The sequence below is a fragment of the Malaya genurostris genome, chromosome 2, assembly GCF_030247185.1.
Source record: "Malaya genurostris strain Urasoe2022 chromosome 2, Malgen_1.1, whole genome shotgun sequence".
Classification (NCBI taxonomy): Eukaryota; Metazoa; Arthropoda; class Insecta; order Diptera; family Culicidae; genus Malaya; species Malaya genurostris.
In genome coordinates, this window is record NC_080571.1 from 15,590,412 (window position 1) to 15,608,468 (window position 18,057).

An 18,057-nucleotide genomic window follows, 5' to 3' on the forward strand; every position below is an offset into this window, starting at 1 on the left:
ATAAAAGTTTTCTATAGTTCAATGACACTTATACGAAGACAAAGTGTCGAATGTAAAGCTATGTCCATTTAGAATCCGGTATTACATCTCTATATCTCGGTAACGAATTTAAGTACAAATAAGGCTTATAAATCATTCAGTAATAGCCGTTCAACCGAGAAGGTTGTGTATAGAAGCGTACAGTTTAATAACGCTGGTTGGTTTACACGCGTTAAATACGACAACGGTTGAACTACAGGTAGAGACCTGTTGGCAGCAGCCGTTAAAACGTATAGTCGTGCTGCATAAGAGAGCCCTAGTGCTGGGCCAAGCTGGTGAAGGAAACAACAAAGGGCGTTTCCCAAACTCTACCCAGGCCGCAATATACAGCCACAAGTGCTGAGCAGGAGAGTGCAAAGGCACATCGAAGAGGAAGAGTGCAAAGGCACATAGAAGCAGGAGAGTGCAAAGGCACACCGGTGCGAAGGCACTTCGGTGCAGAAGCATATCGGTGCGGAGCACAAGGAAGAAGGAGACAAGACAACTCGGTCTTTCCACTGCCATACAACACGCAGGTATACACCGGTGACCTGCGCTGGTTACAGCTGGCGAAGACGAAAGCAAATCGGAATTCGAGTGGTGCTGGATGTCAGGTAGCAGTAGCATCACATCATATTCTATCGCTACAGTGAGCTTCAGCATTGTATCAACGTCCAGATACATCCAACAAGAACATCTAGAGCAACGAGGATCTACACGGCAGTGCAACGGAGATAGACAACAATTTCAAGGTAGAAGTTTTTTCTTTTCCTTTTGATTGAGTACTGTGTAGTGTTGGTTTCAAATTTTATTTTAAAGTTTAGTTAAAAATTTTAATGTAATGGATGAATCCATGGACGTAAATCCTAGCATGAATCCGATACCCCCAACGAACGAAAAAATATCAGGAGAGCTCTTCTGGGCCTTGGATAGTCTTTTTTAGACGTATATCAAAGCCATTAAACATTTTTCAAATTAATAAAGGTTTGACATCACGATACTCTTCAATCAAAGAGATCATAAAAGTAAATAACGATAAAATTCGTGTTGTGGTAAATAATTTGAAACACGCGAATGATATTGTCTCTTCGGAACATTTCAATAAAGAGTATAAAGTTTACATACCCTCCAAAGATGTCGAAATTGACGGTGTTGTTACCGAAGCGAGTCTTTCGGTAGATGATTTACTCAAGCATGGTGTTGGTCGTTTCAAGAACTCTATGCTTGAGGGTGTGAAAATACTGGAGTGCAAACAACTGTACTCAGTAGTTCATGAAGAGGAAAAAAAAGTTTATCGCCCATCAGACTCGTTTCGAGTGACATTTGCCGGGTCTGCGTTGCCGTCCCATGTCTATGTCGATAAAATTCGCCTCCCTGTTCGGCTTTTTGTTCCAAATGTAATGAATTGTACGAACTGCAAAAAATTCGGCCACACAGCTACTTACTGTAGCAATAAACCAAAATGTATTAAGTGTGAAGGACCTCATAAAGATAATGATTGCAACAAGGAAATTGAAAAATGTATTTATTGTGGGGAAAGTCCTCATGAGGATATTTCAGTATGCACTGCATTTAAAGTGCACAAAGACAAAATTAAGCTTTCTTTAAAAGCACGGTCTAAGCGCACATATGCAGAAATGCTTAAAACGGTCATTGATGTCCCCCCTTTGGAAACCGAAAACGGGTTTTCAAATCTAGAGGAACCAGAGGACTCTGACTCTGACGAAAATAGTGAAGGTAATTCGTTTATCACTACCCAAGGGTCAGTTAAGAGAAAGAAGTCTTCCTCCAAATTACCAAAAAAGACACCCAAAATTTCATCTTCAAAAAAAGATCCCCGTGTTAAACAAAAAAAGTCAAAACCAAAGACTGTGCCTCCTGGTTTGTCAAATTCACAAACCAATCCAGGATCTAGTGCAGAAAAAGATAATAATCCAGTGGGCTCCATTTCACAGCCACCAACAGGATTACTGAAGTTTTCGGAAATTGTTGAATGGATTTTCTCAGCATTCAATATATCTGAACCCTTAAAGACCCTCATAATGGCATTCCTTCCAATAGCTAGAACCTTTTTGAAGCAGTTATCAGCTCAATGGCCAATTGTCTCAGGTTTTGTATCTTTTGATGGATAATTTATCTCCCGTCGCAAATGATACAATCACTGTCCTGCAGTGGAATTGTCGAAGCATCATGCCAAAACTTGATTCATTTAAAATATTATTGCATAGTCAAAAATGTGATGTATTTGCTTTATGCGAAACATGGCTTACTTCAAACATAGCTTTAAATTTTAATGATTTTAACATTATACGTCTCGATAGAGACTCTCCGTATGGTGGAGTGCTTTTGGGAATTAAGAAATGCTATTCCTTTTATAGATTAAACATCCCTTCAACTTCTAGTATAGAAGTTGTTGCTTGCCAAATAAACATTAAAGGCAAAGATATTTGCATAGCTTCGGTTTATATTCCTCCAAAAGCACAAGTTGGACAGCAACAGCTTAATGAAATGGTTGAAGCCCTTCCTGCACCACGATTGATTCTGGGGGATTTAAATTCGCACGGTATTATGTGGGGTTCCGTTTACAATGATAGCAGATCATCTTTAATACAAAACATTTGTGACAATTTTAGCATGACGGTATTAAATATGGGTAGCATGACACGGATCCCAAGACCTCCGGCACGCCCAAGTGCATTAGATCTATCTCTTTGCTCAACATCAATTCGACTAGATTGCACCTGGAAAATACTGCCTGATTTACACGGTAGCGATCATTTACCAATCATCATCTCAATTAGCAGTAGCAATTGCATTGCTACTTCCGCTAGTATTCCATATGATTTGACAAAAAATATCGACTGGATTAAATACCAAAGTAGTATCTCTAGTATTTTGAATTCAATGGAAGAGCTCCCTCCACTTGAAGAATATGACTTCCTCATTTGTTCGATTCTGGAGGCAGCAGAACAATCCCAAACTAAACGCTTTCCTGGGCCAACGACTAACAGAAGGCATCCCAACCCCTGGTGGGACAAAGAGTGCTCAGAGGCTAAACTCGCAAAACAAAATGCTTGCAAGACGTTTCTAAAACGGGGAGGAGTAACTCCTCAGAATTTTGAAAAACTTATGGTTTTAGAAACCAAGTAGAAGAGCATACTTCGAGCCAAAAAATGTAGCTATTGGAGACATTTTGTCGAAGGTTTGTCAAGAGATACCTCAATGAGCACTCTTTGGAACACGGCCAGACGAATGAGGAATCGTAACGTGGGCAATGAGAGTGATGAATACTCGAACCGATGGATATTTGACTTTGCTAGGAAAGTTTGCCCAGATTCTGTTCCTACGCAGAGCATTATACGGGAATCTCCTCCAAATAATGGTTTTATTAATAACCCATTTTCAATGATGGAATTTTCTATAGCACTCTTGTCTTGTAACAATAACGCTCCAGGGTTGGACAGAATTAAATTCAACTTGGTGAAGAATCTGCCCAACCTCGCAAAAAGACGTTTGTTGGAATTGTTCAACAAGTTTCTTGAGCAAAATATTGTTCCACCTGACTGGAGACAAGTGAAAGTTATCGCCATTCAAAAACCGGGGAAACCAGCTTCCAATCACAACTCATATAGACCCATTGCGATGTTGTCCTGCATCAGAAAATTGTTCGAAAAAATTATTCTACGACGTCTCGACACTTGGGTCGAGACGAACGGTTTGTTGTCAGATACTCAGTTTGGCTTCCGTAGAAATAAAGGGACGAATGATTGCCTTGCATTACTTTCGTCTGACATCCAAATTGCCTTCGCTCAAAAGCAACAAATGGCATCTGTATTTTTAGACATTAAAGGAGCATTTGATTCAGTTTCCATTGATGTTCTTTCAGACCAGCTTCACCAAAATGGACTCCCAGCGGTTATAAATAATTATTTGCACAACCTTTAGTCAGAGAAACACATGCATTTTTCACATGGCGATTTGGCAACACTCAGAAATAGTTACATGGGTCTCCCGCAAGGCTCATGCCTCAGTCCGCTCCTCTATAATTTTTACGTAAATGACATTGACAGCTGTCTAGTAACCCCATGTACACTAAGACAATTGGCAGATGATGGCGTGGTTTCAGTTACTGGACCCAAAGCTATTGATCTGCATAAACCATTGCAAGATACCTTAGATAACTTGTCCGATTGGGCTGTTCATCTTGGTATCGAATTCTCTGCGGAGAAAACAGAGTTAGTCGTCTTTTCAAGAAAGCATGATCCCGCGCAGCTTCAGCTCCATATGATGGGAAGAATGATCCAACAGGTTTTAACTTTTAAATACCTCGGGGTGTGGTTCGATTCCAAATGCACGTGGGGAGGACACATTAGGTATCTGATAACGAAATGCCAACAAAGAGTAAATTTTCTTCGAACAATAACAGGATCTTGGTGGGGTTCTCATCCGCAAGATCCAATAAAATTGTATCAAACAACGATACTTTCAGTGATGGAATATGGATGCGTTTGTTTTCGTTCCGCTGCAAACTCTCATATTATCAAACTTGAGCGAATTCAGTACCGTTGTTTGCGAATTGCCTTAGGCTGCATGCATTCGACACATACAATGAGTCTTGAAGTTCTGGCGGGAGTTCTTCCATTAAAAGATCGATTTTGGGAGCTTTCATCACGCCTGCTAATAAGATGTGATGTGCTGAATCCCATGGTAATTAATAATTTCGAACGACTAGTCGAGCTTCGATCTCAAACAAAATTCATGACAGTATATTTTAACCATATGTCACAGGAAATCAACCCTTCAAGATATATTCCTATCCGTGTCAGCCTCCTAAATGTCCCTGACTCAACTTTATTTTTCGATACATCCATGCAGCGCGAAGTGCGTGGAATCCCGGATCATCTACGTTCGACGGAAATCCCAAAAATATTTTCAAGTAAGTTCAGGCATATTGACTCTGAGAAAATGTTTTACACGGACGGATCGCGAATTGAAGAAGCGACAGGGTTTGGTATGTTCAACAATAATGTTTCGGCCTCATTTAGGCTTCAAGAACCTGCATCTGTTTATATAGCAGAGCTAGCAGCAGTTCATTATAGTTTGAGTGTAATCGTCACATTAATTCCAAACCATTATTTCCTCTTCACAGATAGTCTGAGTGCAATTGAAGCCATTCGCTCAAACATGACTGGCAAGACTGAACCGTTTTTCCTGGGCAAAATAAAACAGTGCCTGAACGACATATTGAACAATAATTATCTAATCACTATAGTCTGGGTCCCGGCTCATTGCTCCATTCCTGGCAATGAAAGAGCCGATATTTTAGCCAAACGTGGTGCTATTGAGGGTGAAATTTTTGAGAGACCAATTGCTTTCAACGAATTCTATAGCTCGTCTCGCCAAAGAACACTTGCCAGCTGGCAAGCTTCTTGGGATAAAGATGATCTGGGTCGGTGGATGCACTCAATTATTCCGAAAATATCGACAAAGGCATGGTTCAGGGGACTGGATGTGAGTAGAGATTTCATTCGTGTGATGTCCAGACTCATGTCCAATCACTACACGTTAGATGCACATCTCCTTCGAATTGGGCTCTCCGAGACTAATCATTGTGCTTGTGGCGAAGGTTATCGAGATATTGATCATGTTGTTTGGACATGCGTGGAGTATCGTGATGTCAGATCTCAACTAATAAATTCTTTGCGTACCCAAGGTAGACTATCCAATATCCCAGTTCGAGACATTCTTGCTTGTCGTGACCTTTCATACATGAAACTTATTTATCATTTCATTAAGAAAACTGGAGTTTCAATTTAATAAAGGCCCCTTTCAAGACTTAGTTCTGATCCCAGCTGCGTCCATGAGTTCAACCAATAGCTAAATTAGAATAAAAATAATGTAATGATACAAACAAACTCGAAACAGTTTATGAAATTATTAACAAAAGTCTGAAAATAACAGCTTATTTTATAATTTGTAGAAGTTAATCGTTTGGTTCAAATAATATTTCCGAGTAGATTTCATAATTAATGACGAGTTACCTAAGATGATATTTAAGCTATAAGAGAATATGTTTTAATAAATGCAAAACGTTGTGACTATGTTAGAATTAAATTAGGATAAGAATATTATGTAAAAGTGATGCTACGGCGAAGAAAAACTTATGTAAACTGCCTTAAGAAATAAACGTATTTATGAAAAAAAAGGCTTATAAATCAAAAACAACGCTAATTCACTGTACTTTAAGGAAAAAATATCAATACAAATTCGCATTCTCTTCTTGAGTCCTCCCATCAAACGCTGCACACCTCCGGAGTCAACTTCCTGGGCACATTTGATCCGTATTTTGGTCATCTGAGTCGAGTCCCGAACCGTTTTTCCACTTTTATAAAGCTTCCACTTCATTATTACACAAAATCTCTTTCGATGGGCCAGAGCCGCGGGCAGTTGGGTGGATTTATGTTTTTATCGATGAAAACTACGTTATTATTGCGGTCAGAGCAGTAAAACTTCATTCAATTCAATTGAAACTCAATATGGAACACATTGACGATCTCTCAACTGCAGTAAACTTCTCTCTCTGACACACACACAATGTTTGCTGACGGCCCGAACGGGCAGCATTCAGTTCATCACTCGTTTCTCTTCAATCGAGGCTCAGTTGAAACCACCGTCAGTTGATTTCTTGAAGTAACAAAATATCTCTTTCAATAGTGTAAGAGCGGCCTTCAAATGAGGTTCATGTAAACATTCGAATTGCTTCCTCCTTCAGCTTTCATTTTAATACTTTATCCATTTATAATTCTATTCGTTCGAACTTGCTTACTACCAAGAGCGAAGGCAATGAAACAGGTAGACTACTTGGCACTTGAAACTGAGCATGCAAAACTTCAAATGACTAGGTACGATTATTCAACGGACGATGAATTCTGGGAGCTTCACTTGAAAATAGCAGCAAAAGTCGAATGAATTAGTAGGGATATGCTGATGGTCAGCGGCCATAAATTTCATTTTCATCTTATATTATTCGTTTGAAAATGAAATTTTTCCGCACTGATTGCGGTACTGGATGACCTTCTTTTGAGGCATTTTTCCTCGGGCTCGAACCTGTAGTCTATCGTCTTATTCGTCACGAACACTTTGGGCTGTTTCTTAACGCAGCTGCATATCCCTTGCTAGTCATAAGTTTTTCGGAAAATTTGTCCATAAAAGCAAACTTTAACTTCACAGGAACGGCTCCTCGTGCCGTCGTCATGTTGAACTTCTATCCGAAATCCATTTTGACGTCGATGAGCAGGCATCCTTGGTACTTCATCAAAGCTAGCTGGTACAATTTACGAGTCCGAGTTTTGGAGACGAAACTTTGCTTAAACGTTCTGTTTGGTTGCTTGCTGGCAAGATGAGAACGATATCCTGCTAGCAAACGAATTCTTCGAGCGGTACTGCGAACAGCAGCGTACTTTTGTGCGATTTCATTATCTGATAGTCCAGGGTTTGCTTTGACGGTTCTTAACACCTTCTTGATCAGCTTGCAGTTACTTGTCCCACTACGACGCATACCTTGAGGCACTCGATCCACGATCTTTCGCTCCCTGAAACGTTTGAGCACATCATACACGGTTGATTTGGCAATTTTCAACGTTTTTTATTGCAAACCACGTTGGATTATCAAAGTGGGTGTGCAGAACTTTTTCTCTCTCCTTGGTTTCCATCTGGAATAAATTTTGACTCACTGCACGAAACACCGTGGGTGCCTAGGTAAACAAACCGCTGCGAAAGAACTCTAGCAGCAATTAGTTCCTGTCATGTGCCGCTGCAACACATTAAGTGGTTCCGGACTCCAACTCGACAGAACTTTATTAGTGACGACGCTTGCTGCTGATGTGCACAATGATTTCACCAGCTCGAAAATGGTATCGTGAAATTTCCCTGGCCTCCGTCCTGCAGATGTGACCGCCCCAGACAGAATAAAGTTGGCTTCATACTGCCCATCGTGTTGCGATAACCGCTCCAGAAAGAATAATTAAAAAACCTTTAGCTTTTAAAGCTGCACAGTTTGCTGAGTGTCTTCATAACGTGTTCTTATTGGCTCGTGAAAATATGGGTCAAACTGATTTTTCAATAGCATACTATTGGATAACGTTTCCACTTTTATTATGCACATTTAAATGGTTGAAACATGTAAATCCATCAACAGATGAAGAAGTTATATACGTTCAAAATTACGACAGGAAAAGATTACGCGGCTTTTTTTAATTTTCTATTGACATTATATTGCCCCGTATAGTGAAGAGTAAAAGTAAATTTCTTTCAAAAAAGAGGACTTTCTTTCCACAGACGGACGCCTACGAGTTTTATGCGATTCAACAATCGTCTCGGATGAAATATCACTGGTTTTAATGTTCGCTTCATGTTGTCCTTAAAATAATACTCTCTTGTCTGATTCAACTGATCCTAGCTAGTCTTACAGTCTACAATTGGTAATAAGGAATTAGTTATCCTACTGACTATGCACCATTCGTTACTCTATCTCAAAATAAAAAAAAAAACGAATAAAACTAAAAATAACTAAAGCAAAGATCTCATTCCTCGTGCCCATCGGCCGCTAACTGCTGTGCCGACTCCTCGTCGAATCGTTCCGATTGCGATTGCTTCCGAAAGTAAAGACGCCTTCTGAGATCACCGGCTGTGGTGGCGGCGGCGGTGGCGACGCCGGTGACGGAATAGAACTCGACCGATCTCTGAATTCCCCCGCAAGCGGTTGTGATGAGGAAGCAGCACGAGGTTTCACTGGTGGAACTGAGTCGAACAGATTTCGCAGGTTGTTCTCCAGCTGCATGTAGGATCGTTGCCTCCGGGGGACATTCTGGATCGTCAAGTAGGATCGATTCGATGGGTGCCTGCTGAGCCGCAGGGATCCAGTTTCATCCTCCAGATTGACCGATTGGCTGAGCGAATCCATCAGCGAGCGGTACTTGCTCTGCCAGCGTTGTTCCAGCAGAGTTTTCGAGGAAATGTTGTCGAGATTGTCTGTTGATGCAGAAGCAGTAGCAAAAGGTGGTTAGTTAATTTCTTTGCTTCGAAGCCGCTCGAGCCACCAAAAACAACAAAAAAAACCCACCGTCCGATGAGACTTACATTCAATCAATGAGAAATAGTATGAGATTGATTGTTGAGGCTTGCAACGCACGGCTGACTTTTAGGAGTAAAAGCAATGATGATGGTCGTATGACTGCAGGATGAGGTTTGAATACAAGCTGGAAAATGATTTCGCAAACAAAACAAAAAATGCAGAGAAGAGTGGATGATGAAAACTGCCTTCTCCGTTCGGATTGGAATATGATCGGTTTTTACAGACAGGACGACACACGGCAAGGCAAGGCACGGTAAAACGCGAAACAATCTAAGCAGGCATTTGAATTGTTTCCTCCGCTAAAACGATACAAAACGGGAAGAGAAAGAGAAAACAGGAAATAACCAAAAAACGTATTTTTAGTAGGCGTCGCTTTCGTTCAAATGTTCTACAAACGAAGCAGTAAGCATTTTTATATATAGTTAAGATTTTTTTTGTTTTGTTTTTGTGTGTTGCCAGATTCACGGCACTTATCAGTATATTGAAAGGTTCTAAAAAATTAGTTTGAGATAAAGAATGTTCAATCATCATTTGAAAATTTAGTGTTTTTTATCAAATAGACCCGACGAATTTCAACTTAGTGAACACATCTTGCTAAATCATTTCTTGTAGTTTGTTTCCGTAAATTGTAAGGTATTTAAATATTATTTAATATCATCAATCTAATCAACCACTCCTTCTTCTCTTTTACACAACCGATTGACAATTAGATGTACATGATAGAACGAACCATGCTTCATACTTCCAAAGACACGAAAATTACAGCATTTTCATTGCTTTGTAGTTTTTCTGTTTCAAGATCCCAGAATTATGAACCAGTTTTGCAATTTCTTGTATATATTACGTTTCGTCTTCGACTCATTAGTGCATAGCCGTTCGTGTGAAACTGTCACGCCACTCAGCAGCTCAACATAAACTGCTAAGCACACGTAAAGTTATCTCTACCTGAGACACCCAACATCAACTGCTATGCACTGATGAGCCGAATACGAAACGTTTTGCACACTTCCGAACAAACCGATTAGTTGTAACCAAACCTCTAGATGACTTTCAATTTCTGTTGATAAGTTCATTGTGATCTATAATTCAATTGTTAAGTTCGTTCTAATCAATCTAACCATGTGACTGCACAATATTCCATTACACCTTTTCCTATTTTGATATGTTTAATCGTTTTAACTTATTTTATTTCGTTTGAAACCCTGAAATGTTGAACAAACGCTTTTTTTAGTCTATCATACAGACTTTCCCTTAAAACCGTTTCAGTTTTTAGATACAATTTTTGACGAATAAAGTTTTGTAGATCAAGCATTTTCAGGTCTTGTTGAAGTATTTTCAAGATTTCTTCAAGTTCTGTCAATTCTTTTGAAAGTCTTTAGCAAGTCTTTCGAGTCGTTTTCAAATCAAATTTTTTTCCGTTTTCTTCAAGTCCATTCGAAGTATTTTTCAAATCTTTTTCAAGTCCAGTCTTTCGAGTCATTAAAAACTTTCAAGTCATTCAAGATTTCAAATAGTCTTTCGAATCTTTTATGTCGTTTTGAAGCCAATTTTGGTTTTTTTCGGCTTTTCAAGGAACTCAAGTCTATTTTCTGAGCTTTTCAAAGTGTTTTTTCATGCGTGTTACAAGCCTTTTTCAATTTGTTTCAAATCTTTTCATAATGTTTTCTATTTAAATTTTAATCAAACTTACAAGTCTTTTCCAAATTCTGTTTATGACTTGTATAAAACTTTCATAAAATTTCTAAGTCTGTTTCACGTATTTTTCAAGACATTTTAATTTTGTTATGTTTATGTCATTTCCCAAATACTTTTCAAATTTCAAGCCTTTTCCAAACATTTTTCATGTCATTTACGAGTCTAAGTTTTTTTTTCTCTAAGTTTTAAGCCTTTGGCAAACCATTTCCAAGCTTTTTTTCAAGCTTTTTTCAAGTCTTTTAAGTCTAGTTCATGCCTTACAAGTATTTTTCAATTCCTTTTAAGTATTTTTCTAATGTTTTCAAATATTTTATCTTTTTCGAGCACTCTCAAACATTTTATCAATTCTTTCAGTTAAAATTTTTTGAGCCCTTTCAAGCCTTTATAGTCTCGTTCAGGCTCAACTCAAGTTTTTGTCAAGTCTTTTTCAAGTGCTTTAAAGTCTTTTTCAAGTCCTTTAAAGTTTTTTCAAGTTCTGTGACGGTCCTTTCTCAAGTCTTGTTCATGTATTTCGAAAGACTTTTTAAATTTGTTATGACTTTTTGAAGTCTTTTCAAAGCCCTTATCAAGTTTTTGTTCGTGATGGTTCCAAGGTATTTTTAGCTTCTTGCAAGCCTTTCCCAAGTTCTTTTAAGTCTTCCAAATCTTTTTCAAGTCTTTTCCAGTTTTTTCAAGCCTTTCAAGTTTATTCAAGTGTTTTCCAAATCCTTTTCAAGTCTTTCTTTGGAAGTTCTTCTTCGAGTCTCTTTCAAGTTTAGTTTTTAAATTTGTTTTTTAAAGCCCTTTTCAGGTTTTCAAGGTATTTTAACTTTTCCCAAGTTCTTTCAAGTCTTTACCAAATCTTTTTCAAGTCTTTTATTATTCTTTTCCAAGTTTGTTCCAACCCGTTTTCAATACATTTCCAATTTTATTCAGGTTTTTCAAGTTTTCCAAATCTTTTTCGTGTTTTTATTTCAAGTTTTATTCAAGTGAATTTCAAATCTTTTTCGAGTTATTTTAAATGGTTTTTCAAATACACATCAAGTGTTTTTCAAGTCTTTTCAAATGTTTTTCAAAGTTATTTTGCGCCTTTTAGATGTCTTTTCCGAGATTTTTTCAATCCGTTATTCAGTTTTTTTCATGTATTTTCCAGGTCCTTCTTAAGTAGTTCACAAGCCTTTTAAAGTGTTTCGTTTGTTTATGTCATTTTACCGTATTTTTTCAAATCTTTCCTTGAAATTTCTTTTCAAGATTTTTTCTAATCTGTTTTTCAAGTATGTTTCAAGTCTATGTAGACATTTTTCGAGTCTGCTTCCAATCTTTTAATCTGTTTGATGACTTTCAGATTATTTAAAGTCTTTTTAAAGAATTTTCCTAATTTGCCGTGTTCAAGCCTTATGCAAGATATCATCAAATCATTTTGAAGTCTTTCGAACCTTTCTTCAAGTCTTCAACGAGTCTTTACTTATTTATTTTCAAATCGTATTCGATTCTAGAATTGAAGCCTTTTTCAAATCTTTTTGAGCTTTTTAAAAGTTTTTTCAAGTTTCTCCAGATTTTTGTCATTTCAAGCGTGTTTCAAGTTTTCTTCAAACCTTTTCTTAAGCTTTCTTTCAAGTTGTGTTCCAAATTTTTCCTCAAATCCTTTTTTAAGTATCTTTTCTGTAATTTTTCTCTCACTTTTAAGTCGTTTTAAAGCCTTTTTGATGCCTTTTTTGGTATTTTAAGTCGTTTTTGTTTTCATTTTTTTTATGGTAAACATAAAATTATCGTCTTTCTGCTATTTTTAGTTTCTACTATTTTAAGTCTATCTAGTGTTATTTCACTCTTTTAAGTCTTTTTTAAACGTTGTTTTTTTAGTCTTTCTAGTCTTTCTAGTCTTTCTAGTCTTTCTAGTCTTTCTAGTCTTTCTAGTCTTTCTAGTCTTTCTAGTCTATCTAGTCTTTCTAGTCTTTCTAGTCTTTCTAGTCTTTCTAGTCTTTCTAGTCTTTCTAATCTTTCTAGTCTTTCTAGTCTTTCTAGTCTTTCTAGTCTTTCTAGTCTTTCTAGTCTTTCTAGTCTTTCTAGTCTATCTAGTCTTTCTAGTCTTTCTAGTCTTTCTAGTCTTTCAAGTCTTTCTGGTCTTTCTAGTCTGTTTCTAGTCTTTCTAGTCTTTCTAGTCTTTCTAGTCTTTCTAGTCTTTCTAGTCTTTCTAGTCTTTCTAGTCTTTCTAGTCTTTCCAGTCTTTCTAGTCTTTCTAGTCATTCTAGTCTTTCTAGTCTTTCTAGTCTTTCTAGTCTTTCTAGTCTTTCTAGTCTTTCTAGTCTTTCTAGTCTTTCTAGTCTTTCTAGTCTTTCTAGTCTTTCTAGTCTTTCTAATCTTTCTAGTCTTTCTAGTCTTTCTAGTCTTTCTAGTCTTTCTAGTCTTTCTAGTCTTTCTAGTCTTTCTAGTCTTTCTAGTCTTTCTAGTCTTTCTAGTCTTTCTAGTCTTTCTAGTCTTTCTAGTCTTTCTAGTCTTTCTAGTCTTTCTAGTCTTTCTAGTCTTTCTAGTCATTCTAGTCTTTCTAGTCTTTTTTGTCTTCCTAGTTTTTCTACTCTTTCTAGTCTTTCTAATATTTTTAGTCTTTTTAGTCTTTCTCGTCTTTTCAAACTTTCTAGTCCTTTAAGTCACTTTGGTTCTTTTCGTCGCTTTAGAAATTTCAGTCATTTTGGTTTTTTAAATCTTTTAAAATTTAAACAATTCTAGTCGTTTTAGTCTTTTCAGTCTTTTTAATATTTACTTTTCAGACTTTTTTAGATTTCACATTTTAGTTTTGAACTTTTTCTTTTTAGTTTTGTAATTCTTTTGATCGTTTGATTCCTTTTAGTTAATTTAGTCAGTTAAATCTTTCTATTCTTTTTAACGGTTTTAGTCTCTTGAGATTCCCAGTTTTCCATGTCTTTGTAGACTAGACTTTTCTAGTCATTTGTAGTTGTAGTCTTTTGTAGTATTTTCTAGTTTCTGAAGCTTCTCTAATATTTTAAAGTATTTCCTAGTCATTTCTATTTTTTCCCAGACATATCTAGTGCTTACTAGCTTTTTCGAGTATTTTTGTATTCAAAGTTATAGTGCTTATATTTTTTTAGTATTTTCAGTTTTTTAGTATTTTTAGACTGTTTAACCTTTTTAGTGTTATCACTTTATCTAGCCAGTTTAATCATTTTTGACTTCTTCAATGTCTTAGTGTTTAAACTCTATTAAGTATTTTTAACCGTTGTAGGGTTTTTAGTTATTTTTTAGAATTATATTCAAGTTTTTCATTCCCTCTAGTCGTTTCATTCTTTCGAGTCTGTTTAGTCATTCAAATATTTTTTGCAGTCTTTTTAACAGTTTTAGTCTTACGAGATTCCAGTTTATCATGTATTTGTAATCTTATCTAGACAAGTATTTCCTAACTTTTTTCAAGAATTTTTAGTATTTGAACTTTTCGGATTTTTAGTCCTTATATTTTCTTTAGTATCTTCAGTTTTTAGTAATTTTAGTTTTTTAGTCGTTTAGTCGTTTTAGTATTTTCATTTTCGTCATTTTAATCTTTTAATCTATTCAATATTTGCAGCCTTTTCATTCTTTCTATTTTTTTATCAAGTTTATTAAAGACCTTTCAACTCATTCTTTAAGGATTTTTTTCTTCCAATTATTTTTATACTTTGCAGTCTGTTAAGTCGTTTCAACCTTATTAGTCAGTTTAATCGTTTTAGCGTCGTAAGAATAAATAGACTAAATCTTCTCATTATTTGTAGTCTTCTATTCTGTCTTTCAGTATATAAACCTCATGTTTCTACAAGTTTGTTCAGCATTCGCCATTTTTAGTTTTCTAGTTTTTTCAGTATATTGAATCCTTCATTTTTCTAGTATTTTAAGTGCTTTCAGTTTCTTCGGTTAGTGTGTAAGTTTTTTGTGTTCTTTTTCAGTGTTTTTTTTTTGTTTCGATTATAGATATTTAGACCTTAAGGTCATTCGCCTCTTCGGGCCAAAAAAACTTTCTAATCCTATGCGCGGGAGTTGGGAATCAAACCCAGGCGGGCTGCGTGAGTCTTTAGTGTTTCAGTATCTTCTACAAATTATAGGTTAGGTTTTTTTGTGATTTAAATATTCCTACTGTTTCTAGCAATTTTGTCACCAGTTCTGTTACTTAAGTTACTCAGTATAATTCTGTTGTTTGTTTCGTTCTGAGTTTTAGTTACTTTAGTCAATGTATTTCCTCCAATTTCTTCTTACATTTCAATTTCATTTGTCTATCTGTAAGTTTTATAAGCAAGAAAATGGATCATACGAATTTTCTACATTCGACTAGAAAAAAAGCCAATATTTCAATATTGTCAGTCTCAAACTGAACAATTGTTTGACTTTCATGATTTTCAAAAGATAACTCTCGATAAATTGAAGATTCCAAATGTTTTTATAATTCTCTCACTAGTGTTTTTATTATTTTTTCTATCCTGTTCAGTTATTCTGGCTCTCATTATCTCTGCTGATATTTTCTATATTTTTTATTTAGTTTTTTTTTTTTATTTTGTCGGTTCTCCTAATTCCGTCTTGTCTGTTTCCAGTAATTCAAGTCATTTCCTGCTCTAGTCACTCTAGTTATCAGATTTAATTGTAATTTTAATTTCATAGCTTATTTTTTTCATAGTGTATCCTCATACTTTCCAAATTTGACCCAGTCTGTGTCTGATAATCTTTTTTCACAAATCTTACGATTACAAAATGTCGTCTTCAATTATCACAACAAGTAATGTTTGCATCTGATCAGAGGAAACTGGAAAATTGACTGAAATTGCTGAAAACGGAAACAAAATGTCATTCAATCAAATCAAGCAACAAACATCAGCTTTCGTCACTAGATTTGTTTAAGGTCTTTTCTTTTTCCGTAGTCACTGAAATAACAAACTCAAACTCAAATAACACAAAAATCTTAATGTAGAAGAAACCATTAAACCAGCAGCCGCTTGCTTGTTACTACTATGAAACAATTCACCACACATCTGGCAACACTGCACCCAGCCAATTGAATAAACCAATCACTCAACAGAATGCCTTTTGCATAAAACTCACCATTGCTTCTGTAATCGTCCTGAATCTTGTAGAATTCGGCTAGTTCGCGGGCCGAGCAGAGGGGCGTATCGACCTGTTGCGTCTCGTCGAACTTACTGTAGTTGATTTCGTAGCCTTGGATATCCTTGTTATAGAATACCACGGGTTCGAATCGATGTCCCCACAAGATCTCCGTATTGACGTAGCTCGATCTGGCTTGAGTCGATTGTCCGGTTGATTCCACCGTTCCCTCCAAGATGACCACTACTTCGAACCGATCCTGCAGTAAATCCGTCGCCGACATGTTGTACAACGGCGAATCGGAATTGATCCTATGAACCACCACCTGAGGCCATATAAAGAACATATCGGAAGCACAACCATCGACGCCCACCTCCAACTCGGACTGATACTGCATCAGTACTTCACCCTCCTTGGTAGTTCTGGTACGAATCAACTGCGCCCTCACGTTAGCCCCAATGATGTGACTCTTGCGCATATCTCCAACCCGGAACATGAAGCACAGTTCTCCGTCACGCTGACAGATGACGGCGTGTTTCGAAAACAGCAACGTCTGTGTGCGGTGCTTCGGTCGGGTCATCTTCGCGAAAACGATACCAACCATAAAGGCCTGAATCATAACACCGTAGATCGATTGGAAGCACATTATAAAGATCGCCTCCGGACATTCCTCCGTCGTCGTTCTGACACCATAACCGATCGTATGTTGCGTTTCAATCGAAAACAGGAAACAGGAAGTGAACGAATGGATGTTGTAAACGCAAGGACTCCATCCGGATTCCGCTGAAAAAAATGAGAGAAAGTGTTTAGTCAAAACCAGGTAACAGTTGTCAAAATGCAAACTCATGGCTACCTTGATTGTCGGGTAGATGGAGCTCTTCGAGGTCGCCATGTGTGAACGCAATCAGCCACCAGATCACCGCAAAAAACAGCCACGACCCGACGAAACTGAATCCGAACACCAGCAGCGTCCAGCGCCACTGGGCATCGACTAGGGTGGTGAAAATATCCTGCAGGAAACGCAACCGCTGCTGGGACACTTTGGACGTCGAAATGTTGCACTCACCGCTCTTCAGGATCGCCCTTTTCCGGTACTTTCGTGTTGTGCCCGGACGATATGCTCGGCTTCTGTTTCGAGAGTGAGGAAATGAAATAGAAAAATGAATTAATTTTCCTAAACGAATGGTCGAAACTTACGCTTCATTCCGACGAAGTGAAGCAATTGCCATTGTCGAAAGCCCCACAAATCGAAACTACAAACTGTTCAAATGAAAAATGCTCCAAAATGACTAGACCGCAGCAGAAAACGCGAATTGCATTAGCAGCAAACTCATTCAGGCCGAAACGTTTTTCGTATAACCGAAATTGTCAATTGATAAGATAAACATTTGATTAGCACAGGCAAACCGGGTGTTCCAGAAAATAACAATTTTAAATTTTGAATCAGAGTAAGAAAATGTTTAGCTTGATATTCGAAATAAAGTTTGATATTGTAGAAGTTTCACAAGAAAAAAAAATTAGAGGGTTGTATTCAAGACACGACCGAGCACAATAACATTAAAAATGGAACGTTTCTAGGGTCTTCATAATATATACAAAAATAAAGAGATGATGATACACTAAACTAAAAACTTTTTCAATTGACTAATTACAAACTTGCTCTAGTTTTAGCGCTTAGATTGTTGGCGAATGATAAAATTGACAATTAGATTCTTTCTTGATAATTAATTATATTCAATTTTGATCCCTTTCCACAATTTTTTACATTGTTAAGATTTTGAATAACGTTCTTTAACTAGAATTCAAAGTTACTTGAAAGCTCAATTTTAGATACAAACAACCTAAAGATTTAATCCTGAACAAATGAAACTGTTTTATTTTATGACAATAATCTTCGAGAAACGTACAAACTTATTAATTTTATAAACAGTTAATCGATCCAAGAGAAGATTTTATTTATTTTAACGAAAAATGTTGTACCAGTAAGCTCAGTAATAGTGTAATTTTATTAATCCTTCTTCAAAATCGTCGATAATCTTCGGAAAGTGTCGGTAAATAATATGGCAACAATACGAGGAAGAAAAATGTGAAACAGTCCGCATAAAATATTTAGTTACTTAGTTACTTGATTTGATTTTCGCTTTGGCATATTAGGAATA

At 36.8% G+C, this 18,057-nt stretch overlaps 2 protein-coding genes across 4 annotated transcripts in view; both read right to left on the reverse strand.

The window, feature by feature from the left end:
• Positions 1-8,370: 8,370 nt before the first annotated feature.
• LOC131433164 (uncharacterized) lies at positions 8,371-8,980 on the reverse strand. The gene has a single exon (XM_058600019.1). The coding sequence runs from the start codon at positions 8,978-8,980 to the stop codon at positions 8,624-8,626; it is 357 nt and encodes a 118-aa protein (XP_058456002.1). The 3' UTR covers positions 8,371-8,623.
• LOC131433163 (G protein-activated inward rectifier potassium channel 3-like) overlaps positions 8,371-18,057 on the reverse strand; it is a 42,284-nt gene continuing 32,597 nt past the window's right edge. For 2 of the 3 annotated variants that reach the window (XM_058600018.1, XM_058600017.1), the window contains exons 2-4: positions 16,752-17,026; positions 15,899-16,681; positions 8,371-9,450 (exon numbers count right to left, since the gene is read on the reverse strand). In XM_058600018.1, the coding sequence (XP_058456001.1) occupies positions 9,422-9,450; positions 15,899-16,681; positions 16,752-17,026 (1,087 nt within the window). In that variant the 3' untranslated portion in view covers positions 8,371-9,421. The remainder of the gene's footprint in view (positions 9,451-15,898; positions 16,682-16,751; positions 17,027-18,057) is intronic. The other variant, XR_009230032.1, reaches the window with a different exon arrangement.

Excerpts from the sequence above, each read along its gene's own strand:
- LOC131433164 (XM_058600019.1), bottom strand. The coding sequence starts at position 8,980 with ATGGATTCGCTCAGCCAATCGGTCAATCTGGAGGATGAAACTGGATCC.